The 26,698-nt window shown below is 55.6% G+C and overlaps 3 protein-coding genes and 2 long non-coding RNA genes across 7 annotated transcripts; 2 read left to right on the forward strand and 3 right to left on the reverse strand.

Moving 5' to 3' along the window:
• Positions 1–1,672: 1,672 nt before the first annotated feature.
• On the reverse strand, positions 1,673–6,436 carry Fbxw5 (F-box and WD repeat domain containing 5). 2 transcript variants are annotated; one of them, XM_006981019.4, is made up of 9 exons: positions 6,185–6,436; positions 4,927–5,142; positions 4,564–4,721; positions 4,085–4,259; positions 3,861–4,009; positions 3,245–3,677; positions 2,791–2,938; positions 2,495–2,707; positions 1,673–2,415 (listed from the first exon to the last, which is right to left on the reverse strand). In XM_006981019.4, exons 2-9 carry the CDS (start codon positions 5,117–5,119, stop codon positions 2,172–2,174), a joined length of 1,713 nt encoding a protein of 570 aa, XP_006981081.1. In that variant the 5' UTR covers positions 5,120–5,142; positions 6,185–6,436; the 3' UTR covers positions 1,673–2,171. The 2 variants fall into 2 exon arrangements, with proteins under 2 accessions (XP_006981081.1, XP_076425357.1); XM_076569242.1 differs by lacking the exon at positions 6,185–6,436 and having other exon boundaries at positions 4,564–4,764; positions 4,927–5,066.
• A 342-nt stretch (positions 6,437–6,778) lies between these two features.
• Positions 6,779–8,336, forward strand: C8g (complement C8 gamma chain). Its single transcript, XM_006981020.4, has 7 exons — positions 6,779–6,916; positions 7,023–7,159; positions 7,343–7,413; positions 7,506–7,607; positions 7,871–7,972; positions 8,045–8,083; positions 8,167–8,336. Exons 1-7 carry the CDS (start codon positions 6,779–6,781, stop codon positions 8,178–8,180), a joined length of 603 nt encoding a protein of 200 aa, XP_006981082.1. The 3' UTR covers positions 8,181–8,336.
• A 1,961-nt stretch (positions 8,337–10,297) lies between these two features.
• LOC143272848 (uncharacterized) lies at positions 10,298–12,018 on the reverse strand. Its single transcript, XR_013050438.1, has 2 exons — positions 11,775–12,018; positions 10,298–11,460 (listed from the first exon to the last, which is right to left on the reverse strand). It is a non-coding gene; the product is annotated as an uncharacterized LOC143272848 (long non-coding RNA).
• Lcn12 (lipocalin 12) lies at positions 11,942–15,892 on the forward strand. 2 transcript variants are annotated; one of them, XM_042275150.2, is made up of 6 exons: positions 11,942–12,634; positions 13,054–13,190; positions 14,009–14,085; positions 14,154–14,264; positions 14,394–14,495; positions 15,783–15,892. In XM_042275150.2, exons 1-6 carry the CDS (start codon positions 12,437–12,439, stop codon positions 15,809–15,811), a joined length of 654 nt encoding a protein of 217 aa, XP_042131084.1. In that variant the 5' UTR covers positions 11,942–12,436; the 3' UTR covers positions 15,812–15,892. The 2 variants fall into 2 exon arrangements, with proteins under 2 accessions (XP_042131084.1, XP_076425359.1); XM_076569244.1 differs by lacking the exon at positions 14,394–14,495.
• A 6,958-nt stretch (positions 15,893–22,850) lies between these two features.
• LOC143272849 (uncharacterized) lies at positions 22,851–25,775 on the reverse strand. The gene is made up of 2 exons (XR_013050439.1): positions 23,676–25,775; positions 22,851–23,371 (listed from the first exon to the last, which is right to left on the reverse strand). It is a non-coding gene; the product is annotated as an uncharacterized LOC143272849 (long non-coding RNA).
• Between the last annotated feature and the right edge of the window lie 923 nt (positions 25,776–26,698).

Below are 26,698 nucleotides of genomic sequence, written 5' to 3' on the forward strand. Positions count from 1 at the left end.
TCTCTGACCGTCTCCCCGAGAGTCAGGCTTCTGTGTCCTTGCCGGCTGCAGTTTCACAGAGATGTGTACAATGTGCTGAGTTAAACACTGAATCTCTCACCACCGCTGCTGGAGGTAGGGATGGGTGTCTCCCCTCTTACATTCTATTTTACTTTGTACATATGGGGGCGCACACACCATGGTGGCGTATGGAGGTCAGAGGATAACTTGTAGGAGTTGCTGCTTCTACCGTGTGGGTTCTGAAGAACGACATCAGACAGGCTTGGTAGCAGGCTGCCTTACTGAGCCATCCTGCCTGCCCCGTGACACCTCTTCTGCCCTTCCACGAGGCTGGGTCTTCTTGGCAAGTGAAGCCCAACATGTAAAAGTTGAACTTGTGGTGTGTTCCTGTTACCCCAGTCCAGTTTTATATTTCTGCGTGCTCCGACTGCTCCCTGGCTTTGCCCCGTGGGGCACTATTTCTGTTTTACAGGTGCTGTTTCCTTTGTACTTTAAATCAGACAAATCCAAAGTCCTTCCCAGGCACTTGCTATAACTTCTCAGAAGTATATTTGGACTTGTTGGACTCGGTTCTTAGGGGCTCTGAACTCCTAGTTTGAGGCTCATCTTGTGTAGAATGGTCAGCATTGTTCCTTTGTCGTGCCGGGGAGGGAACCTGGGCCTAAGACATGCAAGGCAAGTGCTCCCCAGTGAGACCCAGCCCAGCCTCTACACAACTGTCTCCTCCTCGCTTTCCTTAAAGGCTTTGTGGACTGCCCTGCGGCCCTGGTGCTTTCCAGTGGAGGCTGCCTCCTGCCCCTGGGCACTGCTGCTCATCTGGTGGATGCTCCTGGATCCTGCCCGCCAGCATCAGCAACAGGTCACAGACAAGGCCTGCCCCATCGCCTTGATATGCAGCCAGTGTGGTTCCCACCAGAAGGATGGGAAGCAGCCCCTGCTCACTGGCTGGCTTGGACCGGGGAGGACACTTGCCCTGTCCACTCAGTCCTGAGTAAGCTTTCTCTGCTCTTTGTAGCAGGAAAACTTTTAAATGAGATCCCAGTTCTTACTTGGGTCACTCTGGATGCTAGCCCTACCAAAGCCCCAAATCTTCCCGACTGCCACCATCACACGAAGAACCCTTAACTGGATAAGGAAGATGATGGGAGCTCTCAGGCTGGCCTAAAGCTACCCTTCTGCACCTTGGCTCCTCACACATTCCAGGAGTTTTGGTTTAGGTGGCACTGGAAATTGAACCCCGGGCATGATAGGCAAGCAGTACTACCACTAATCCACAACCCCCAACTTTCTCTTACTTTTTCAAGCCAGAGACTAACGCAGTTGCCTAGATCAGCCCTGAACTTGTTCTGTAGTGCAGGCAGGTTTTTACCTCTGAGGAGCAAGGCTCACAGGCCTGTACCACACTGTACCCTGCTCTGGGAGCTCTCTCCGGATGGCACTGACTGTGTTAAAGCTCACCCTCTCCCAAGCACTGGACCAGGCTTGGCGGTGTCCACCTTCCTGCATCCACCAGCACTCAGCCAGTCGTGGACAGGCGTCCCTGAAGTCCAGGGATACACACCTGAACCAGCACTTCCTCTTCCTGGAGGATCCCTGGGGCAGAGGTCGGTCACCAGGATGACAATGGCGGGCAGAGCCTGGGCCCCTCCCTGAAAACAGACTAGATGGCATGTGCTGTTGCCAACTGTTTATTCATTAACCCAAACAGTTCATGAGTGCAACATGCAGCACCCATGGTCCACTGCAGGCTGCTCAATCAGTAGCGCAAAGTATCAGAGGCCAGAGCCTATGGCCTCTCACCCAAGGTACACTCAGGACATCCAAGGGTGTGGGTTTTGCTGTGTAAAAGGTACCCAGGCAGTGGTCAGTCTGGAGCTGTGTGAGCTGCCAGCCCAGGGGAAGAGGGTAAGTGAAGAACAGGACTTCCACTGTCCCGCGTACCCCAAGTTGGCCAAGGGGCTGCCTGCCATGGGGTCTCTGGTGCTGCCAACAAGGGCTACCCTAGTGCTGCGCCTGACGGCTAAGTGAGCAGGTTGCATGTGAGTGTGTTGGGGTCAGGCTGTCCCCTCCTAAGGCGTTACTGCTGTGAGCTACTTTGCCCCGGTGCAGTCAAGAACCGCGGGGTATGGTTCTCCCCAGTGGGTCCCAATGGCTCCGAGTCACTGATGCCTTCAGCGCCTGTGGCTGGCAAACCAAGAGAAGAAGGGGCGTGGGCGTGGGCGCGGGGCCTGGAGGACACGGACAGTGCGTGGTGAACGCCAGGCTTTGATAGTGGCATCGTCGCTGGCCGTCAACAGGAGCTCCTGCTCCTGCGGGCTGAAGGCCACCGAGTTGACCACATCCTCGTGCCGCAGCTTGGCTAGGCAGATGTTGTAGTGGCGGTCCCAGATATAACCATGCCGATCTTCAGCCCCACTGTGGGAGAGCATCTGGATGAGCCCACACCCACCTGCTGAGCCCGTACCCAAGCCCTGGGGCCCACCTGAGCCCACACCTGGCCACAAAATCCCTGCTGACATCCAGGAAGATGAAGAAGCACTCGTCGTTGGGGGTGTAGGCACGGTGCGCTCGCAGAGCCCGCTTCACCTCCCGCATGGTCTTGAGGTCAAACACCAGCAGGTCGATCTCCTCTGCAATGGGTGGCGGCTGCATGGGATCAGCTACCACTGAGCCAGGAGGCCAGGCACGGCTATTCACGTACAGGTACCTGAGCATGGGATACATGTTAGGTACAAGCATGCTATTAGATCGGGGCCATCTGTGGTGTCCCCCCCAGCACGCCAGGCCCACCTGTTATCAGGAGACAGGCCCATGCCAATGATGTGCCCATGCACGTCAATGACATGGTCCAGTGCATCAAAGAAGGCATCGGAGCCCCGGCCCTCACCCAGCACAGGCCCTGCTGTAGTCATCTGGTGTGGCAGGATCTGTTTGATGCCTGCATGGAGACCAGGGTGAGGGGTCATCCCGAGCCTGGAGGGACGTCACCACCAGGGCACTCCCACTCCAAGAACAGCCCTCGTGGTCCACAAACACTGCCTACACTTAGACTGGAGCACAGCTGCCCACCTGGTCACTGGCCAACCAATCCCCTGCCTGGGTTTCACCACTCTTACACAAGTGTGTCGAGGCCAGAGCTGTATCCCAAGGCACGATCCAAGCTGTGCCCGTGGACTTGCTGTCTGGGGGGCACCACAGTGGCTGTTGACCCTCCCAGGCCCAGCTCTGCCCTGCCCGTCATTACCGATCTGGTGTGGTGAGTAGGTGAGGCAGCCAGTGGTGAAGATGAGGTACTTGTTCCTGGTGTCAGCATCACTAGACTCGGGGGGCTTGGTGTGGCTCTGGGCCAGCAGCTCAGCCACCTGGGTCTCCAGTGCACAATCTGATAGCTGTGCGTGTCCATCCAACATGCTATCCAACATGCGCCGCAAACCTTCCTTGACACGGCCAGAGCCAGAGGTGTGCAGCCCCGGGTCAGGGTCCTCCTCCTCTTCACTGTCCCCACCTAGGTCAAAGACTCGGCAGGGGAGCCCGGGCTGGTCGCCAGCATCCAGCAGGAGGTCCGGGCTATCGAAGCGGCTGCAGTCAGCCACCATTACTGTACGGATGGTGCTAGCGTTGAGGTTCTGGATCTTAAAGAGCCGCTTTACCACGTTCACATTCTCTGACTCCACGTCCTACGTGGGACACAAGCCAAGGCCCGCAACAGGTGGGTGCTGGCCAGAGGGCCAGGCCTGGAGAGCAGCCTACCCCAGGTCTTGCATCTGCTCTTCCATGTCCAGCCCTTCCCACACCATCCTCTCGAGTTCCCCTGCCCTACCCCACCTGTCTGCCCAGCCTGTCCCGGCCCCAGTCTGAACCTGGAAGGCATTGTTGAGCCACAGCACTGAACAGGAGGTGATATCTCCAATGCGGTGCAGGTTCCCCGAAATGAGGCTGGTTTCTGTGAGCCAGCAGCCAAACACATCGTAGGGCTTGTTTCGCACTCGGGACAGCAGGACGAAGGAGTCTGTGGGGAAGGCCACAGCTGGGCATGCTGCTGACGGGCATGACGAGGGCAGCCCGACCCAATGCCCACACTCACCGAGGCTGATGACAGCTATCTCGCCTGAGGAGGAGTTGTGTGGCCCCAGGAACACCCCGGAGGCCAGCAGCAGTGAGTCGTCTTGGTTGAACTGGGAGAACTGGGTGTAGCTCCAGTTGTATGGTCTCATATCTGCACTGTGCAGCAGGGAGATGGTCAGGTCGTTGTTCCAGATCTGCACCAGAGGGGCTGCATGGTAATTACCTGGCCAGTTCACTCCGGCAAGTCCTGGCTCTTCTCCACTGAGGGGGTTGAGTCCTCACGGGGTAAGAATCTCATCCTAGGCCCTTACCACCCACTCTTATCACACCCTACCAATGTAGAGGGCTGGCCCCTGGAGCTAGAGGTTCGAGCTGTTCTTAGCCCGGGGTCTTGTGTGGTCCAGATCAGGCCTCCAGGGCCTAACGGACCCTCTCTGCTTTTCTCCCCAGTGACTTCTCTTCCCACTGAGTTCTGCTGCATGAGAGAGGTACCCTCACCTTCACCGTGCAGTCCTTGGAGCAGGAAGCAAACTGGTACCCCGAGTGGGAAAAGCTGAGGTGCAGGACCTGGTCGGTGTGCTCCTTCAGTGTCTGCACCTCCACACAGGGTACCATGTCATAGAGCCGTCGGAACTCCTCATACCAGGACGTGGCCGCTGTGGGCAATATGGTGTCACTCCTGCATGCAAGCCTCCCTTACTAATAAAGACTAAGAGCTGTGCTGTAGGGCCTCTGGAACCCACTGCTCACCAATTAGGCCTCACCTGTCACAGAGACTCCCTCCTCCCAACCCGGCCCATGTGTCAGGCCCTCGAGCCACGAGCCCCTGCCCTGAGGCCAGCAGGTTGTGTGGGCACTGACCTGGATGGCGGGGTACATCTCGAGCCACGTGGTAGTAACGGTAGAACTGCTCCCTCCATAAGAACTCATCCCGGGACACAGCCTGCCACTGGCGGCACACCAGCCCAGCAGTCAGCACATCTGCAGGGTCCAGGCTCAGGAAGATCTGGTAGACCAGGCTGTCGGGGAGCAGGGGCATGCCCCCCTCGTCCATCGTGACATTCTGCCCAGACAGTCCTGAAACCCACCAGTGGCTGCTCTGAGCCCAGGCCTCCGCACGCCCAACCCCAGGGAGAGACTGATGACCTGGTACTCCAGACATGGCAGTCCTGGCTGTTCCTCCAGCCCTACCAACTGCCCAGCTGAGAATTCCACTGCACTGAGCATGTGCAGGGGGTACCAGTAGCACTGTCCCACCCAACACGTCTCGAAGCACCCAGACAGTAATGTTTGGCCACCTCACATTCTCCAGGGGCACCAAAGGACTTGCTGGACCAGATGGTAAGCATCTCAGTACCAGTCAGCCTAGTGCAACCTGAAGAGTAGGAGGTGGTCCCCATCTTCACACCTCCGGGGCAGGGAGGGGGGGCTCTGACACCTTCCCCATTCTCCTGAGCCCAGGGAGACATCTGAGCGCCAAGGCCAGGCAAACAGGTCTGTGCTGCCCAAGCTGGCAGCTAAGTTCTAGCAGTCAGGACCAAGTGACAGACACTCCACTGTCTTTGATGGTGCTGCCCCAAGACTTTAGGCCAGGGCTGACTTTCTTCTGAGAAGGGGCTCCTCCTGGCCAGAGTGACTTGTGGACTCAGGAAAGAGCCTGGCCGGGGGGAGGGTGGGGGTCAGAGTGTATGGGGTTTCTGAATGTCCGAGCAGACAGTGGGGATCACGCCTTGCTGCTTAGCCAGGCTGGGCAGCAGCTCCCTCATTCACCTCCTGAACACTGCCCGGGGGAGCAGGATGGTGACAGCCTGCCAAGGCCACCGCTGGCCAGATAAGGCCACCAAAGGCTGTACATGTGTAGGCATTGCAGGAAAAAAAAGCTGGTGACAGTGGACAAGGCCCGTGAAGGTGGCAAAGGCCACGAAGGCAGGGCGAGGCTCATGACCTGGACAAGGCCCGAGAGAATAAACGAAGGCAGTGCCGGGGGCGGGGGGGGGGGGAGACCGAGGGGGGCACCAGGCTGGTGACGGCAGGACTGGGCGTCAGGGGTACAGGGCCGGTGACGAGGGACAGGGCAGATGACACAGGTAAGCACGGCGGGGCCGAAGCCGGGACTCACCGCGGCGCCTCCGCCCGCTGCGCTGCGCCCCGCTTCCGCCGCCGCTCTAGTCCCCGCCTCCGCGTCTCCACCGAGGAGCCAGGCTCGACGCCCTGAGCCCCGAGGCATCGATGGCCACTTCTCTTGCGCCTGCGCCTCGGGCTCCGAGTCGGGGCCGGCGTTTCTCTATGCGCCTGCGCGCGCTAGTGCTCTGGCGCTCCTAGAGCAGTGCTTGGTCCTGGCTCCTGGAAAGAGCGGCAGCCACGAGCCTGGCCCAGCTGGACGGGTTCGAGTACAAGTAGCTTTATGAGCACGTTGTCGTTGGCTGTGGGGATAAGACCGGTTACTGGCGTGCCAAGGGTTGAGCACTGACCTCAAGTGGAAATCGGGGTGCAGAAGTCAACTCAGACTTTGCACTGGGGACACAATGCCATGCTCCTGTCAAGGCCAGGTTCTAGGACGGTCCCTAGCTTGGGGTAGGGGTTCAGTAAGCGGAAGACAGATGTGGACTTCCTGGGCTGTGCTTCCTGTGGCACTGGACAGTGGACTCTGACCTGGGACAGTGCAGCCCTCCACCTCCCTGTCCTGTTACCGGCTGTGCGTGACAGGACCGCCATGCTGTCCCCTGGGGCAGTGTTATTCTTCATCCTGCTCTTGACAACCAGTTCACTGGGCCAAAGGGCTCGAAAGCCCTCTGGGTCTACATCCCCCATCAGCACCATCCAGGCCCAGGCCAATTTCAATGCTCAGCAGGTAAAAGCTGGGAGTGAGTGGGGGTAGGTAAAGGAGCAGCTTGGCAGGATTGGCTTGGGGTGCCCGTTCCCTCAGCCAGTCCTGAGCCCTCCCGATCCACTGCCAGTTTGCAGGGACGTGGCTCCTTGTGGCTGTGGGCTCTGCATGCCGCTTTCTTCAGGAGCAGGGCCACCGGGCCGAGGCCACCACATTGCACACAGCTCCCCAGGGTACAGCTATGGTCGTCAGCACCTTCCGAAAACTGTGAGTCCCAGTGCGGCCTCCACCTGCACCCCAGCCCCTGAGCCCACCTTACCCTGTCCTCTTGACCCCAAGCCTCACCCCTAGCTCCTCTGTGGCCTGGGTAGGAATCCCATATGGCCCCACCTGGGTTGGAATTCCTAGAGCCTGAGTGGCGCTTTATACCATACCTTCTTCCCTCCCCAGAGATGGGATCTGTTGGCAGATACGCCAACTCTTTGGAGACACAGGGGTCCCCGGCCGCTTCTTGCTCCGAGGTGAGGCAAGGGCATCACACAAGAGGGTGCAGGGCTGGAGGCAGGGGGTGAGGAGCTGACGTGCGGCCGCTGTGGCTCTGCCTCATCCCCAGGGACCCGTGGGCCAGTGCATGTGGTTGTCGCCGAGACTGACTACCAGAGCTTTGCCATCCTGTATCTGGAGAAGGCGAGGAAGCTGACTGTGAAACTCTATGGTGCGTGCTAATTCGGCTTCCACACATGACCCTGTGCTTTGCACCCTGGATTGCTGTCCTGATGGGCTGGGTGACCCCAGATGGGCACACGCACCCTCCCCATTCCCTTTCTATCCAGATACTCTCAGTAGCAGGCACCCTGGAAGGAGCAGCTACAGGTGTGCTAGTGTGGGGATCAGATGGGGCAGGGACAGACAGCTGACCTGGCTGTGTCCTGGGTCCATCGCCCTGTTGAAACCACAGGAACTCTGTCTATCCCACAGCCCGCTCACTACCCGTGAGTGACTCTGTCCTGAGTGTGTTTGAGCGGCGAGTCAGAGAAGCCAACCTGACGGAACACCAGATCTTTTTCTTTCCCAAGTATGGTGAGTGTCCCCAGCCCAGTGCCCCTCCCTGGCTGACGCCCTGCCCCCCCTTACTACTGCCTGGGCCCCTAGGTTTCTGCGAGACTGCGGACCAGTTCCACATCCTGAATGGTGAGCGGTGGGTGAGCAGGGGGGAGCAGCAGGCTTGGGGTCAGGGTCCTTTCTGCCCCTGCTAAGGCTTGTGTCTGCTGCAGAGGTTCGGAGATGAGGCCGCCTGGCGGAGAAGCTGTGGACAGTGGCCTGCCGCCCTCAGAGAGTTCTGAGCACCCTGAACTCGCTCTTGGAGTCTCTCCTGTCTGTCCCCAGGAGCAACCCTTCACACAGCTCTGCTGTTCTCGGGCTTCTCAGTAAACATCAGACGTGGCCCTGGGTCTTTTCTGTCAGCCTGAATGGGAGCTCCACCTGGCCAATGTGGGAAGGGAAGGCAACTTGTCCCCTGGCTATTTGAGGATTCTGCCATAGGGAGGTGGGGTTGGAAACAGCTTCTTCTGCCTAGGAGCAAGAGTCCCTGCCCTCCCTGAGTCTGCTTCCTCTCAGCAGTGAAGGCTGAGATGCTTTCCTTCCCTGCCTCCTCCATTCCAGCCCACTGTGCTGGCTTCGCGCCCATGGCCGGTGGGACTCAGAGCCCTGCCTAGGGTACCTTCTCTGGAAAGGGACACAGGCCTTCTAACAAGTCCTCTAGGCCCCTCCTGACCCTTGACCCTGGAGGCTAAAGAACTATAGTTCCAGGGGCACTTGCCAGGAAGATACCAGCGTGGGTTTAAGGGAGCAGTTGGAGCACATACAGTGGAAAGCTGTACTCCAGGAACAGGGAGCAGGCAGCCTGCTTCATGGACCAGTTAGGGGTGAGCATGGGGCTCTCAACATGTGGGGCGAACCCCTGATACAGCTGTTCCCCAGCAACTGCTACCCAGACTGTAGTCAAGGTTACCAGTCACAGAAGCAAGTTGTGCACATCCCCATAAGGGAGGAGTTGGGTCTTTCTAGACAGGAGCACCGTTCTTTCCAGACCTGGGATGGTTTGCTTGGCTCCAAAGGCCAGGGCTGGAGTTCAGGGAACTGGGCATCAACCCAGACATGGCTGGGCTTGCCTCTGCTCCTGCCTTGCTGGTGGCCTGATGCTTCCCAGTGTTCATTCGATGAACATTTCTCAAGTGCCCCAGGCCCTGGAGACACAAAGTAGTCAAGTCCTTGCTCCTGGGAGCTTAAAGTCCAGGCTCAGCCATCTATTGATGATAGGAAGGCAGAGGTGGGCACTCCCCTAGGCTCCCAGCCCGCCATGTCCTCCCCTCTTGCAGCCCCAGGACACCCCAAGTGAGCTGTCGTACCAGCAAGACTGCTGTCTGATTCCTAGAGCCAAGTCAGGGGCAGTCTTGTCTGCTGGCCTAATTTGGAGGAGGGAGAGCTGTAGCAGTGGGGTGCGTGGCTGCTCTTGGGGCCAGAACTGCCCCAGAAGAGGCTCTGGGGTCTCTGGGCAGCTGGACTTTGGGAGGGCAGGACAACAGACTGGAGGGAAAGAGGACCACCAAGAGCCTTGGAAGGAAGAATTTCAGGAGACTATCCTACCCACAAAAAAATAGAGCTCATGGGAGCACCCTGGTTTTCGGGGCCTGGCCTTGGCCTCACTGCCTGGCCCCAGGAACACCTTTTCCTTCTGGTCTTGTGTTCCCTAACAGAAAGTGATGGTCCCTCTCTGGTAGGAGTTGAGCTCACATGGCCAGGGTCCAGGCCTCTGAATCTCTGCCTTGTTTTCTGTGGGTCTGGATGGGCTGAGCCTGGACCATGAAGCCATTAGTTTTTGTGCCAACCTGAGGACACAGAGCTCTAGAACTGACATATTTTAGTTTCATAAAAGTGTTTCAAATTAGCTCCAGGTAAATTTGAAAATTTTAGGTAGAATAATAATAATAGCTATATCACACACACACAGAGTGGTGTGTGTGTGTGTGTGTGTGTGTGTGTGTGTGTGTGTGTGTGCCTGACATGGGTTGGGGGATGCTTGTGGTGGTCAGGGGGGCAGCTTACAGGAGTTGGTTCTCTCCTTCCACCTGTAATAGATTCTGGGGATCAAACTCAGAATGTCAGCCTTAGAGACAAGTATCTTTTCCTGATGAGCCATCTCACTGGCCCGTGCATATCTTTTTTATTTTAAAATATTTCAGGCCGGGCGGTGGTGGCACACGCCTTTAATCCCAGCACCCGGGAGGCAGAGCCAGGCGGATCTCTGTGAGTTCGAGGCCAGCCTGGGCTACCAAGTGAGTTCCAGGAAAGGCACAAAGCTACACAGAGAAACCCTGTCTCGAAAAACAAACAAACAAAAAAAAAAAAAAATTTCTTGTAGGGGCTGGAGAGGTGGCTTAGTGAGCAAGGATGCTTGCGACTCAATATGCAGACATGAGTTTGGATCTCTGGCATGGCCAGTCCTTCCTCCCCACCCCCAGCACCGAAGGGAGGGGACACAGACAAGAGGGTTATGAAGCTTGCTGCAGTCCAGCATAGTTCTGGTTCAGAGAGAACCCTGTCTCAATGAAATAAGCTCTGTGTGCTTGCACAGCCACATACACACATGTGCATATATATAATACATACACATATTCATACACAGGTGTTATAATTTGTATATAACCTTTGAATTCTAGTAGGTAATGTATAATATCTAAGAAGAAACAACTTTAAAAACCTGTAGAAGCCACTATGTAATTGACCATCTTGCCTGGGACCACAGGAATAGAGGGCCTGGAGGACCTACAGAGCAGGTGACCTGTCCTGCCTTGCCTGGACGTGAGGGGCTGTGCCCCTTCTCCGCAGGCAGGAAGCAGCAGCAGGTCACCTGCCCTTCCTGTCCACCCAGATGCTCTATGGACAGGTAGCCCCGTGAATATGAAGATGGTTTACAGCCCTCTCAGGGGCCTCCTGCCACTCAAGACAGTGTCCTGGGAAAGAATTCTGGGGTGAGGGATGTGAGCAGAGGGCAGCGCTCAGGAGTCTTCCCGGAGAGGGGAGACAGGGCAGAGGGGCGTTTTGCTCTGACTGTCCCTATTGGGAGGAAGGATGGAGGCAGCTGAGGAGGACGAGGAGGACGGTGGGCAGGTAGAAGGAAGAAAGAGAGCAAGCGAGTGAGCGAGAGGTCCCGGATGGGGAGGAGGCACGGGAGAAGGAGCAGGAGGGCCCTGCTCCCAGGGTGGCAGGGGCTGCCGGTGGCATGGTCTCCACCCTGAGCTGTCTGCTTCTCCAAGCTTTGCGTGATCTCTGCCATCACCTGCCGCCTCCCCCCAACCCTGGTCTTGTAGAAGGCCCTGGTCAGTTTCAGGACACCCCACAGGCCCTCTTCAGTCCCAAGATAACAGGGTTGTTTAGTTGCTGTAAATCTAGTGTGGCACCCTGGGCATTGGCTGGAGGATCCACCAATCACATCAAAGGTAGGAAGAGCTGCCCAGCCTTCCTTTCAGGACCGTCTTGATGAGATGGGGTGAAACAGCCCCCAAGACCTAGGAAAGAGCAAAGCCAGAACACTTCTTAGGGCCCTGCCTCACCGTGGGGCTTATCTCCTAAGGACAAGCAGGCCTGGGAAGGCCTGGTCCACCAAGGGCCCTGCTTGGGCTGGGTCTGGAGGCCTGGTCTGGCCTTGCTCTGCTCCCCAAGTCTTCTAAGTGTCCTGCCCTGCAGAGAAGACCACACAGGAGAGAACAGGCCAAGGTGGCACTGAACCTCCTTCAGGAAGCTTGGGCTGGAACGACCTCCACTGCGTTTGCACAACTGTCTCTCGAGTACGGCCTGTGACCAGGGAGAGCACAGCGCCTACCTCTCACGGCCTCTAGCAGGATCCTCCCCAGGATCCCGCTCTATTGCACCTTGCAACTATAGGACCCCACCTCCTTGGGGACCCGCTTCCATAGAGCTCCAGTCTTGTAGGGCCTTGCTCCCATGGGGGTCTACCCCTATAGGGTCCTGCTCTTAGAGAATGGGACTCGGAAAAGCCCTGCTCCACGGTGCCTGCTCTCATAAGAGCCCCGCTCGCTCCCACGTTGTCCTTCCCCCAGCTCCTCCCTCCCCTCTGCAGGGAAGGTCCCTTTGAAGTAGCCCCAGGCCTCCTTCCCTGGCCCTGGTGTCCTTAGGCTGCGCTGGTTTTAGCACATGAGGGGCTAGGGAACTGCTTGGGGGCTAGAAGTCCATTTCCATGGGTAAGAAGCTGTGGACACCAGGGACAGTCACGCTCCCTGCCTAGAACACGTAGTTCTTTGGCGTGAAGGACAGACGGGGTGGACATGGGCAAGTTTCTGACCCACTTGTGGGGACATTTAGAGCAGGTGTTTGGAGTCACAAGACGGACCCAGCAGGCTTTCTTTTTCTTGGCTAGGACCCAAGAGACCCTGGCAGGTGTTTAGGATGTAAGGAGGGTCAGCCCTGCCCCCTCCCACACCCACCTGCCATACTTCCCAGGGAGGAGCATTGGCCAGGTGGGCCATGAAGGAACAGGTTTCTGAGCAAGCTTCACTAATAGCCACTCCTCAGTCAGGCATGTCCTTCTGGAGCCTGGTCGCTGCTGGGATGGGCCCTTGGTGGGCTCTGTGGCTGATCCTTACCCTTCCCCAAATCCCGGAGGGCCAGGCTCCAGTCAAGCCTCAAGGCTTTTCCGAGCTGACGAGCTTCGAGAATGACAAGGTACAGGGCTTTCAAAGCAGAAGACACAGGTCGCAGTTGGCCGGGGTCCTGGCTTGTGGAGGGAAGGTGTATGCAGGCCCGTGGGCACTACCCAGGGAGGCCAGGGCAAAACCTGAACCCAGAGCTCCTGAACGAGCCCGTGACCTCCCTGAGAAAAGGACACAGGACCATGTGTACTGCCTGTGTTTGCACGAATCGCTCCCTCTATGAAGGGAGACAAATAGAGGCTTGGGAAGACCACCCGGCTACTGTCCAAGGCCACCATCTACCTGAGAGATTAAAAGCAGGTTCAGAGTTCTGCCCATGTCATTGATGCAGACCTGGCCTGAAGTTGCCTCCTGAGGAGGGGTCCTGGCTGGCTGGGGGCTGCCCAGGGTAGTGTGGGAAGGGGCTAGCTGTGCCCATCACCAGCCATGCAGTTTCAGGGAGAATGGTTTGTCCTTGGATTGGCGGGCAACGCCTACAAGAGAGAGCACCGGGACTTGCTGAATCCCTACATCACACTGTTTGAGCCAAAAGACAACAGTAATTTTCAGGTGACCAACACCATGACTCGGTGAGTGGGGCGTCTCTGCTCTCCAAGCAGTTCCAGGAGCCAACTGTGGGTTGAGGAAACACATCTAGAGACCATGTCAGGCACAGCCTACTTCATGACCATTGCTAAAGCCCAACCCAGTGACGGGCTGAGTACAAGAGGGGAGGCATGTGGTGAGTCACTCTGGAGAGAGACGGCTGATGGGTCTTCGGCACTCGTGTGTGGTCAGGGACCTGTCCTGGTTCCGACTGTCCTGCCTCAATCTCCTGGGCAGGCTCTTATTTTACAGTCTTACCAGTGACAGGCAGCCCCTACCTGAAGTCTGTTCTTGGCCCTTTCTGGAGTTTGTTGGCTTGGGGGCCAGTGGAAGTGAGCTACTGATACCCAGAAACTTTCTTTTTGACATGGCAAGTCCCTGTGGATTTGAGGACCGGTGCTTGGGTGAGCAGGAGTCACTGAGCCAGGAAGGGTACAGAGTAACTAAAAGGACCCCAGAGCTGATGCCTGGGGAGGTGGGGAGGGCTCCGGGCCTCTGCAGCCTTCTGGGGTATAGGCCCCTCCAAATAAATAGCTGATTTTTTTTTCAAGACAGGGTTTCTCTGTGTAGCTTTGCACCTTTCCTGGGACTCACTTGGTAGTCCAGGCTGGCCTCGAACTCACAGAGATCCGCCTGGCTCTGCCTCCCGAGTGCTGGGATTAAAGGCGTGTGCCACCACCGCCCGGCTGATTTTTTTTTTTTTTAATGGTCCACCAGGGTGAGCCTGGCTGGCTTCCTTAGCCCTCTGCCCCACCCCCACTCCTGCCCCCCCACCCCCCAACCCCGCCTATCCCTCCCACAGGGGCAAGCGCTGTGACACTTGGTCCTATACCCTGACCCCAGCATCCAAGCCTGGGCAGTTCACCATGGAAAACCAAGGTAAGTGCGGCGTGAGTGGGAGGACCCAGCCCCCTGGGGAACCTTACATGTGTGCCCCTCTGGGTCAGGAGCAGACAGAGAAGATGTGCAGGTGATCGAGACAGACTATACCAAGTTCGCCCTGGTGCTGTCCCTCAGGACAACAAGCAGCCAGACCATCACCAGGGTCAGCCTTCTGGGTGAGCCCCTGCTTCCCTGGGCCCCTGTGCAGAACACTGGTCAGGGTGGTGCTTCCTGACTTTGGGATGGCTTGAGGGCAAATACCATGACCAAGTGCTGAGAGCCACTCTGTGCTCATCTGGCCACAGGTAGAACCTGGAGGCTTCCTCATAAGACGATAGACAGGTTCATCTGCCTGACCAGAGCCCAGAACCTCACCAAGAATAACTTCATCTTCCCTGATGTGACCGGTAATGAGTTTGCACGCAGTGCATGATAGGAAAGGGAGATGGGATCTGGAGACAATGGTGGTACCTTCCCGGCCTTCACAAGTCCAATGGCCCCTCTCCAGGCAGGCACTGCAGAGCCTCAGGGGGCATGTATGGGGTATTGTGGTCCCCGAGTCTGAACCCAAGTCTTGTTCACAGAGTTTAGTCTGAATCAGAAGAGAGGTGTTCGTGGCTCTTATCTGAGTCCCAGGCCACTTCTTCCAAACCCTGGTCCTTATCCGAGGCTGCCCCCTCCCCACACTGGTTCTCCTGTCATGGGAGGATAGTTCCCTGTTCACAGGAGACTGGAGTTTATTCAGGGAAGTCCTTGAATGTGGACAGCCTATTTCTAGCAGGAAAGTCTCTTTTTTGTTTGTTTGTTTGTTTGTTTGTTTTTTCGAGACAGGGTTTCTCTGTGTAGCTTTGCGCCTTTCCTGGCATTCACTTGGTAGCCCAGGCTGGCCTCGAACTCACAGAGATCCACCTGCCTCTGCCTCCCGAGTGCTGGGATTAAAGGCGTGCGCCACCACCGTCTGGCCCCAGGAAAGTCTCTAAGAGCCCAAGGTCAAGGGGCTTCAGAGCCGAGCCCCATCATCAGCCTCACTCCTCTCATGAATGGATCAGGACCCCCAACCCCCACCCTGTCCAAGGACCTTCCCCATCATACCCCCTCCAGTGCATACCTGCCCAGCCACATTCGCACACCTGAGCATGTGCCCACAAACATGCACTCAGGCACATGCTCACACACACCTGCACGCGCACGCACACACACACACACACACACACACACACACACACACACACACACAAACACACATTCACCTTGCTCCCTTGTCTTTTTGAGATAGGGTCTTGAGGTGAAGCCCAGGCTGGTCTGGCAATCACGAGTCTCTTGCTTTAGTCTCCCAGATGCTGGTATTTTAGGCCTGTGTCACCACACCTGGGTCATATCCCATACAACATGCATTTGGGATCACAAACATGTTTGCACTAACCATAACACTCACGGTGCCATACCACCAGATCTACCACAAATCTAGGATCCGGCGGGGACAGGCAGGGCTATGGAGGGGCTTCTGGAGGAGCCCAGACTGGTGACGGAGGTGCACTCGGAGGGGCATGCCTCCTAAGGCCTTTCCCTGGAGCCATTTCTGGTCTCATCCCCTGCCCAACTCCCAGTCTACCTGCTTTCCATCCCTCCTAAGTCTCTCCCCTGCTGCTCTTCCTTATCCGCCATCCCGACACTGTCTGTCTCCACCCCATTAGACTGGCTACCTGATCCAGACATCTGCTGAAGAGCGAATGGTTCCGGCCAGTACAGCCTCAGCCTGCCTCTACTCTCCACACAAATAAACACACTGCCTATGACTCCAGAATGTGACCACTGTGACAAGGGGTGGGTGAGAGGCAAGAACACGGGCCTCTGATCCTCTGAGCACCCCCAGACTGGCTTCTCAACCCCCACAACTAGATTCCACACCTCCCCTGACTCCCAGCTGTGTGAAATCGGGGCCACACCTGCACCTAGCAGAGCTCTGGGGCCCACATGATGGGGTGGGGTAGGCCCAGGGCATGCCCTTGGACCACTGGTTCGCAGGTGGCAGGCAGGAACAGTCAGACCCCAGAGCAGAAGGAAGCCTTGATGCTGATGTCCCCGGCTGGAGAAAGGACAGGGTATGTCTTCTTCCTATGGGATGTGGAGACAACATTTCTAGGCCTGATGGCCATTCTAGAAAAGCCATTCAGAAATAGAGAGGCACAGGGGGCCCAAAGCAATGGACCCAGAACTAAGCAACCCAGCTCCAAATGCACCCCTCTAAAGAGGTTGTCAGTACGATGTCCACCTTACCCAGTCCACAACAGCAGCCACTGTTTGACCCTACCCATACCTAAGCCTATCTCGGCCCCAACAGACAGGCAAAGCAGGTCATGACCCAAAACCATCCATGGAGATGACTCCATAATCTTTGGCCTTGATAGAGAGCAAATAACATATAGAGATAGCCCACTGGATTTAACCTTTACCCTCCTGGAAATGCTCTACTGCTCGGGAGGGTGGTGCAAGACTTGGGAGGGGTGTTTAGAACCCCTCGGATGGCAGACCTCCCCATCCCATGGCCTCATGCCCACTTCCTTCCATTGTACAGAAACCAAGCACATTCTGGAACAGGGCTGGGCCACCGTAGGTACAGACCTGGAGCCTGCTGACACCAATAAGACCAACCCCCATTCTGGTATATAATTGTATATCGGACCCCCAAATCAAACTCTACAAGGGAGGCATGGTCTCTTTTATCCTCAATTGTATCCCAGATGTATCCAAGATGGCACCTCTTGGAGAAAGTGACAGACACCTATCTTACTGTATCGGCTGGCTGGATCATGCATGGACAGATGGGTGGCTGACTGGAGGGCGGTAGATGGGTAAATGGATAGGTGTGTAGATGGACAGATGGATGAATGGATGAACTGGGATCTCGGACGAGATAGAAAGCAGAAAGTGAGCTGAACGCTATCGTTCATCCCTCTAGTCCCTCCGTACGGTGGGTGCAATGCAATCAGCTGCCTCGGGTTCCTGCTACCGTTCTTCCTCGCCATGATGGATGTACTCCCTAGAGCTGGAACTGAGGTGACCCTGTCCTCTGAGAGGCTGCTGCTCGCTGGCTGCTTTGTCTCACAGATGAGAAAAGCAATGACACAGGCCCACGGAATGCCAGAGCAGGCTCAGCCGCCATTTCTGTCAACCAAGCCCTCCTTGTAGGGAAGGGAGTTTGACCACCATGGGACAGGTGTCAGAAGAGGCACCCATGTGCCCATGCCGGAGGGTTCCGATGCAGCCACAATCACCAGAGCCTGACCTAGCTAGGCTGCAGTGGCAGAGGGTGCTGAATCCCGACGTAAGAGCAGCGTGGGCTCTGTTCTCACCCTACAACGGCGGCATCCACAGGGCTACGGAGCTCCTGACAGAGAGTCCCCCTTTGTGGCTACACATCCCTGAAGCTGCAGTGAGGTTGCTCTTTCCATATTAGGAACTGAGGCACCAGGACATTCTCCCGCTAACAGGAGGTCTGATCCTCCAAAGACCCATTATAATACCATTTCTAATCGTGATTTTCACACTCGCTTTCGTAGGAACCATGGGGGAAATGCCCTAAAAAGAGATGGATCTCACCATGATTTGATAGGAAAGGGGTCACTTACAACAATATGCTACCCACCTCAGAAATATTTTTTAAGAACTTTAAAATCCACACCACAGGACCCCCAGGCAAGTTTCTCGTCTTCTGGCAGCAACAGCAGCCCATTCCCGTCGTCTTTGGAATGTTTGCTTTAAAAAAAAAAATCCTCTGTAAACTGTCTCTCAAGAATGAGGGTCTCCCATAACAGGTGGACCAGCCTAGCCATTGGCCATGAATTGGACAAAGACCAGGAGAAGAAGCCCCAGAAAAGCCAAAGGAGGAAATGGCAGAGCTCAGACCTAACGAGGATGAGAATCTGCAGAGGTGGAGTCTCACCTGTCAGTTTCTGGGGGGAAAAATGTACTGGGGAGATAGATGGAGCAGAGAAGAAGGGTTGTCATAACAGCCTGCCCCTGAGGGCCACAGACTGGCACCATCACCACAGAGCACTGAAGTGCGCACATGCGTGCGTGCGTGCGTGCGTGCGTGCGTGCGTGCGTGCGTGCGTGCGTGCGTGCGTGCGTGCGTGCGTGTGTGTGTGTGTGTGTGTGTGTGTTGCATGTCTCTCTCAGCCTGAAGCACACATTTGAACAGCCACAGAGCTTTAACTCCAGAGAGAGGCAGTGATCCCTCACACAGTTTGGGGGTTCGTGGTTTGACCTGTATCCCCGGCTGATTCCGCATCAATGTGCAGGAGACAGTGTCTAGGGCGGGGTATGGCAGACGGCATGCAGAGGTCACAGGAGCTGCTCGGCCTCCAGTCTCCGTAACCTTCATTTCACATTCTTTTCCTCTCAAACTCAGTTCCACGCAACATTTTGGAGAAGTGGGAAGCTGCAGGCCAGCCTCCAAATTAGTTCCACATGGCCTCTGCCCCAGCCGGAGCCCCCGTGACACTGTTTGTTTGACCTTTAGTGATGCTAAGGCCTCACGTGTGCTAGTCATGTGCTCGATACTGAGCTACCCGTAACCCCTCATAAGGTCGTAATTTCCAGAAGACCTTACCTTCACTGACCTTAAATTTGGGTTGTTGGTGTCCTGTAACCTTCACTAGTAGGTATGGAGGTACAAAAGGTGGCCCAGGGACCTCCACAGTGAGCATCCTCTCCTGTTCTGAAGCAGAAACCCAACTTCCTCTTGGTGATGAGAGATGAGTCCCTCTAGCCAAGATGATGATCCCCCTTTCTGCTGGTCAGCTCAGTGGTAGGAAGACCCCAAACAGTCATATGGGTCTTCACATCCCTGTGTACTCAGGGAAACGGAGCTGAAACTAGCTGACCGGACAGGAAACAAACTCTCGTGAGTAGGTGATGAAGTGGGAGGGCCTTCCCACACCAGTTGGCTCCCCAGCTCCTGGAATCCTGCAGTGGGGAGATAGCCTTTGACCATTCCCCCTGCTCTTAAAACAGAGCAGCCAGGCTATCGCAGCTTCAGGGAACTGCCCTCTGCATCTCCCAGGACAGCCTCTGGTGAGATGGAGATGCCATAGCCGTGCCCCCTCGCACCCCACCCCCCTCTTGTCTGTGCAGTCTTGGAAGACAGGAGCAATGCCTTGCTGAGTGCGGGGACAGTTTCCCAGAGGCCTCCTGGAGCACGAGTGTTGCCTCGATGCCTCAGCCTGCTTGCTCCTCCCCACAGAGCCCTCCACGCCCTTGCTAGTCATGGATATGGGGGACACAGGAAAAGCAGAGGCTCCCTCCCATCCCACTATGGAGGGGGCCATGTGTGTGAGATGCAAGAGGGAAGTCCTCTCCGCTTCTGCTCCTCTCGGGCTTCCAAGGGGTCAGCACGCAGAGGCGAGTGTGCAGGGGCTAGGCTGCAGCCAGAATCACGCAGGGGTCGGTGCAAGAGCCGGTGTGTACCAGATGGCCAGCAGTGGTCAGAGTGCAGGGCGTAGTGCAATATCGGCACGGGGGTTGGAGGGTAAGGCACATGGGTCAGTGTGGGGGCTGGGAACGTTGGAGTCTCGTCTGGATCCTCGGCTGGATGTGGGTGAGAATGGGGCTTGGGTGTTGCCACCAAATGAGGGTGGGCTCCTTCTAGGTTCCAGTTCTAGACCCTGCGTTAGAAGCTGCCTAACTCTGCCTGGACAACACACCCAGCCTTTAAGCCCTGCCAAGTGGTCACATAAGTCTCTTTACTTTGGCCTGTGAGCAGCCCCGCCCATCACCACCTGGGCCTGCTGGGCCTGGACCCGCCTGCTGGGCTTCAGAGCTGAGCCTGCAGCTCGCTGGAAGTGAAATGGGATCAGCTGGACCAGGACCAGGCCTGTGAGCTGCCCCTCCCGCCGCCACCTGGGCCTGCTGGGCCTGGACCAGCCTGCTGGGCTTCAGAGCTGAGTCCGCAGTTTCCTGGAGGTGGAAGGGAGCAGCGAGACAGGGGACTGGACATGTGACCAGTCCCTCAAGACCCTCCCTCCAGACACTTCTACTCTATCCCTCCCTCTGGCTCCTAAGACCTCCAGGCCCTCCAGGTCTTACACCTACCCCTTCCCCAGGGGAACTACTTTTCCTGGTACTACCCTTGTCCTGTCCCCTCTGAATTCGTCTTAGAGTTATCCCATGTGTCTCACACCCTGAAGCCCCCTGGGGACACCCACAGGATGAGGACATGTGTGCTTCTGGCATGATCTAAGGGTCTTCTTGGTCTGTGGGGAAGGATAAAGAGTTGTAACCGTCTCACTTCCCAGGCCTCTGTGGATATGAGGCATCTCTACCATGCTTAAAATGGGGACTTGGAGGTCTGTTTACTTTTGGGGTGGAAGCCAGTGGAGGAAGTAGGGTTGATGTCCCTAACATCAACCATGACAGGGACAGCCCTCCTTCCCCACTGGGCTGGGCGGGGGGCCCTTCATCCCTCAGCAGGAGTCAGAGAACCAGCTGGGGAGCTGAAAGTTTGGACAGAGGAACAGGAGGGAGCTCAGGCTGAGGCTTGGAAGGACATGGGGGCAGGCCAGGGAGGGGGGCTGGAAGGGTGAGGGACAGGACCTGCTCATGGGATGGGTCCACCCTCTCGATGGGAAATGGGGCAGCAGCGCCAGCAGCACCTCCTTGGAAGAAAATCAAGTCCCTAGCTGAGGATTTCCCCTTGGTCCCTTGGGCCTGTCCTCAACTCTTGGGTTGAGGCTGGAGCCTACCCTGCCATTATCCCAATGGGTAGGGGCAGAATGGTAGGTCCTGGTCCCCTGGCATGCCCAGTCACTGAGGACTCTCGGGATTAGACAATGTGTTTGATCAGCTTGGCTAAGGGCTTGCCTGTGGTCAGAGTGCTGGTCAGGGAAGGATCCCCATGCTGCATTTCCCCCCCACCCCCCCATCCGCTGCTGTGGTCGGGATGAACTCCACATCGGATGATTCGGGGCTAAAACTGCCTAGACTACCAGGTAAGGGCTTCAGAGTCAAAGCCTGGCCTGAGTGTAGGGGCTCAGCTGGAGCCAAGCCTGGTGGTCAGGGAGGATGGCCTCACGGAGGGCACTGACCTGGAGATCCCCCGGGCTGTGTAGCCCCAGGGCTGCCTACCGTGGTTTGTCAGCACCGTGACTGAAACTGGCGCAAACAGCTCTTCAGAGGCACTGCCCACTGCCTGCCGCCTGTTGCTTGCCACTTGGGAGAGACAACTGGGCTAAGAGGCTGGGCAAGGACGTGAGAAGGAGATTGGCTTCTGGGCTCAGAGAGAGGACACAGCCGCAGTCAGGGCCTAGGTGTGTGCTTCTTTGGAAGTCTGCAGGAACCTCTAGGTGAATAAGGTGATGGCCAGGTGGGGGCGCCAGAGTTGTGCGGGCCACCATGGAGTCTGCCATTTCAATTGCAGAATCCCATGCTAGGTCTGGGAGTCCTTCCAGAGAAGCCTGAGCCTGTCATAGAGATCTAGATCCTCCTACCTCCTGTGACAGACAAGAAGATGTCAGTTAGACCTGGGACCGGGGAGAGACAAGTTGAGGTGCTCATGGTGGCCTTGGAGGTGGTCTAGGGTTAAAGTGAGTTCTTTTCTGCTCCATCTCTAGAGCGGTGGGCATCATGGCCATCATGGCACAGCACCCTTGTGGCCATGAGATACCCTGGGCAGAACCTGGACAGTACAGGGGGTTGACCTTAGGTTGGACAGGGAGTCCCCAGGATCTATGCCCAGGAACTGCCAGAAGGGCCAACTGGACTCTTCCTGGCCTCCTGGATGTAGTTTAGAATTGCAGGGCGCCAGAGTGACTCACATGGACTGCCCCTTGGCTGGGAGGGACTTTTCGTGGGTCTTCTGTGTGACCAGTGTTCATGCCAATCTGTGTCACTCTGAAGAAAAGACACTTTGCTTCAAGTTTTTGGTCTCTCCTAGCCCTGTCCTAAGACGGGGGAACGAGCGCACTGTGCTGTACAGGGAGATAGAGGATGACATAAGAATGGCTGCCCTTGGGGAGAGAGGCACTGGGGTGCCCCCAAGTCAGGCCGCCTCTGCCCTGGCTTGATGACAGCCACTGGGTGTCATCTCATGGAGCTTTATTTTCTTTGCAACTAGCCGTGGCCACCTGGACAGTGAGGTAGGCATGAGGTTCATACCTCTCAAGGTGACTCAAAGAAGGGGTCCCTTACTATGATATGGACCCTCAGCATGGGCCTGGGTCAGCATCAGATGGGAGATCCACAGGCTGTGACAACTTTGCCTAAGTTTTTCCAGTGGAGAGAAATGATCTGAGTGTATTGTGGGCTCCTGTTCCCTTCCTATGGTTTTGGATGGAGCAGGGATCCAACTGTGCCTCTCCCCTTCTCCACTGGGTTTCCCAATGATTGAAGTAAGCACATGGCCCTACAAAGACGTGTGCTTCAGTGTTCCTGGCAGCTTTATATGTGATGCCCCCAAACTGCAAATAATACCCACAGCCCTCAGCTGATGAAAGGTGATCGATCAACTGTGGAAGGCGGCACAATTGTAATTAACACCCTGTGGCTATAGACGCCACCAACTGCTGGGACGTCAATTCACTGAGCTGAGTGAGAGCGTCCAGGCAGTCGGGACATGTACAGTATGGCTCCCCTTACAGACAGTGCAAACTGGTCTGCAGGGACTAAAAACGTCTGTAGTTTTGGAGGGCTATGGAAGCAGGTGAAAGGAAGGAATCCCCAAGAAAGCTTAAGGAATCTTTATAAAAAAACTTTTAGGCCGGGCATTGGTGGCGCACACCTTTAATCCCAGCACTCAGGAGGCAGAGGCAGGCAGATCTCTGTGAGTTTGAGGCCAGCCTGGTCTACAGAGTGAGTTCCAGGACAGGCACCAAAGCTACACAGTCTACCCTGTCTTGAAAAACAAAAACAAACAAGCAAAACTTCTTATGTTATGTGTATAGGTGTTTTGCCTGCATGTGTATCTGTGCACTGCTTGCATTCCTGGGGTCTTCAGAAGTCAGAAAGGGTATCGGATTCCCCAGGATTGGAGTCACAGGGAATTGTGAGCGGCCATGTGGATATTGGGAATCAAACAGGGGTCCTCTGGAAGAGCAGCCAGTGCTCTTAATTGCTGAGCCATCTCTCCAGCCCCAAGGAATCTTTTTAAATACTATTTGTCTTTATCTTTTATCTGAGTGTATGGGGGTAGAGGAATGGCTGAGAGACCCCGTTGGATCTTCTGTATCTGCAGTCACAGGTGGTCATGTGCCGCCTGACATGGTGCTGGGCATCAATTTCAGGTCCCCTGAAAGAGCAACAGATTCTCTTAACCACCGAGTCATCTCAACAGCCCCAGCTCAAGGGGCTTTTGTTTTTGTTGGTTGTTTTTTTTTTTTTTTTTTTTAGAGTCAAACACACTTTATTCAGAGGCTTGTGGGAAGGGTGGAGAGGTCCACGCTGTCTGCTGTCCTCCACCGGGCAGATCTTCGCCGTCGACCGGTCGCTAAGAGCTTGTTTTTTTAAAGATAGGGTCTTACTCTATAGCCCTGGCTGGCCTGAAACTCACTACCTACACCAGACTTGCCTTCAACTCACAGAGACCCACCTGCCTCTGCCTCCTGATCAAGGAATCTTCATGGAATGGCAGGCACACTCACTGTCTTTGTTGGGGTTTTATTGCTGTGAAGAGACACCATGACCACAGAAACACTTACAAAGGAAAACATTTAGCTGGGGCTCGCTTACAGTTCAGAGGTTTGGTCCATTATCATCATGACGGGAAGCATGGCGGCGTGCAGGCAGACATGGTGCTGGAGAGGTAGCTGAGAGTTCTTCATTCAGATCTGCAGACAGCAGGAAGAGAGAGACACTGGGCCTGGCTTGAGCTTCTGACACCTCAAAGGCCACCTCCTGTGACACACTTCCTCCAACAAGGCCACATCTACTCCAACAGGGCCACACCTACAATAATGTCATTCCCCACAAATCTGTGGGGGCCATGGGGTTCATTCAAACCACCACAGTCATCATCTCACTATCACAGTGATGGTTTCCTGGACACACACATGTATTATAACTTACCAAATATTTAAAAAGTCCTATAAAACCCAAACCCACCAAGATGGAGTCATGTCCCAGGGACTGCCACCAAGGCAGCCCAGAGGCAGTCTGAATTCTCCACTATGCTTTAGGCCACTGGCTACTTCTTCCTGCTTCCTTCTCCAGTGACAGGCACTAATGCCTTCCCTCTGGCCAATATTGAAACACTTTAAGCAACCCAGTGAATAAGAAAGTACAAAGTTACACGCCAAAGAACAAATACGGTCCTTGAGTCTACCCTGATGTAGATAAGCTAGGGAGCAGAAAAACACTGTGATACTGAAGAGGCCACCATATGACGATGCTGGCAGCCAGCAAGCCAGAGTGCCAGTCTCATTGGAAACGCAGCCTGCACACATCCAGGTCCTCCCAGAGGACAGTGAGACACGAGAGTGACCTTACAGACCCAGCACACATGCCTTGACTAGATGTGGCACTGCCGTGGCCGTTCTGGGAAGGACACTTCGCCTCTGCTGAAAGAATTTTTACCAGGAATTGGAGTAGGGGGAGACCAAGTAACATCTGCCCCCTAAGGTCCCAATGACAAACCGTGATTCCTGGCTCCCCCACCCCACCCCGGGGAACCAGTGAGTTTATTGGGCTTACCCACCGAGCCTGAGTGAGGGTTACTAACAGAAGTGGGAACCCAAAGCAGCCAGACTGGAAAGTCTGCGCCAGCGTGGGTCATAGCTTCTCCTGGTTGTGCGGATGTATTCCCCCTCCCCCACAGTCTTGCACTGCCCAGAGACCTGGGAGCCACGTCCAGATAGGAAAGAATTGTACACAGTTGGTTAGAAGGCGCGGCTAGACACTCAGGTAAGGGTCTGAAGACCCTTCCCCTCCCCTCTTCTATGATGGAAAGTCAACCATCAACAAGGCCGGCTGTGATGCTCTTTTGTAAGTGGGAGATGTGCAGGTGGGCCCCGAGGACCGCCCTGTACAGCAGCCTCCAAGGCCTTCCTACCAAACCACCGCCTAGTCACTAGGAAAACACCAACCAATCCCAATGGTGGGCCTTTCACAAAACACCTAACCAGCACTGCCCAATACCACCAAGGCTGAGAAAGAAGGAAACGTGGAAAGAACTCTCCCAGCCCAAGGACCACCAAGTAAAACCTCCTGTGGGGCCTGGATCAGACACTGAGCTGGGCAAACCCTTTACATGGGCTAGGAAATTTCGCTTTTTTGTTTTTGTGTTGGATGGACTCCAGGGCCTCATGCCAGCCAAGCACTCCGTTTTGATTAAACTATGAATTTTGATTAAGACATAAACTTTACAAGGTTTAGCATCTCAGTGTTCAATGTCGCTTAGCGCAGCCTCCGTAACTATGCTGGGGGTTACAACAGGAGAACCATGCACTTCCTGCCCCATAGGAGCACCAGCCCCCACATCTTCCCTACAAAATGTAACTGTTTGAAAATCAGAATGTGTGTTCGTATTGGTGTCACGTGTTGGTGTTGTGTATGCGGACACATGCCAAAAGACAACCTCAGGTGCTATCCAGCCCCCTGTTGTTGTTTCTATGGGGTTATTGTTATTGCTGTTTGAGACAAGGTCCCCCACTGGCCTGGAACTTGATGAGAAGGTGGGCTGGCCAGCCGGGCGCCTGTCTCCACCTCCCCAGCACTGAGATTGGAAACACACACAACTCCCAAACAAGAACTTTCACTGCCTCGGCTACCTTCGCAGCCCTGATATATGTATTTTTAGGTGTGTGTGTGTGTGTGTGTGTGTGTGTGTGTGTGTGTATGCATAATATTATATATAATATATATATTAAAAGACACTGTGTAGCCTAGGCTGCCCTTGAGCTTAACATCCTCCTGCCTCAGCCTTCTGAGTGCTGAGTTTCATTTTCACTTCCCTGAGCCTCATGGCTCCCTGGTCTCCTCTGAGCATCCCCTCATGGCTCCCTGGTCTCTGAGCTTCCCCTCATGGCTCCCTGGTCTCTGAGCATCCCCTCATGGTTCCCTGGTCTCTGAGCTTCCCCTCATGGCTCCCTGGTCTCTGAGCATCCCCTCATGGCTCCCTGGTCTCTGAGCTTTCCCTCATGGCTCCCTGGTCTCTGAGCATCCCACAGCAGCTCCTTCTCATTTCATGTGTGTGTATCTTCCTTTGCCTTTGCCTGTCTACAGAGAGCTTTACAATTCATGTTGTTGTTGATCTGTGATGGGTTTTACTGTTCTGCCCTTGCATGTGCCCGAGGCTGAGCTGCCAGGGTTCCTCTTGGTCTTGCTCTCCATGCTTTTCACAGGGTCAGTGACAACAGGGAGGCAGCCACCTCCCTGAAGCCCATTTCCAGGGCCCATTCTGGCCTAGAAAGGAGGGACACCTGGCGGACCCTCTTTCCAGGTTACCCCGTGGATGACCACCTCTTTCCCTGGGTACCACTGCAGCTTCCTGGATTACATATGGGAACCTTGCAGAACCTTAGCCACATGAGAAAGAGATTCATGGAACACACTGGGAGTAGGCGAGCCGCTCTCCCTGACCTCACCCCGCCACATCACGGGCTGGATACCAGACCCTTAC

The sequence above is a fragment of the Peromyscus maniculatus genome, chromosome 4, assembly GCF_049852395.1.
Source record: "Peromyscus maniculatus bairdii isolate BWxNUB_F1_BW_parent chromosome 4, HU_Pman_BW_mat_3.1, whole genome shotgun sequence".
Lineage (NCBI taxonomy): Eukaryota > Metazoa > Chordata > Mammalia > Rodentia > Cricetidae > Peromyscus > Peromyscus maniculatus.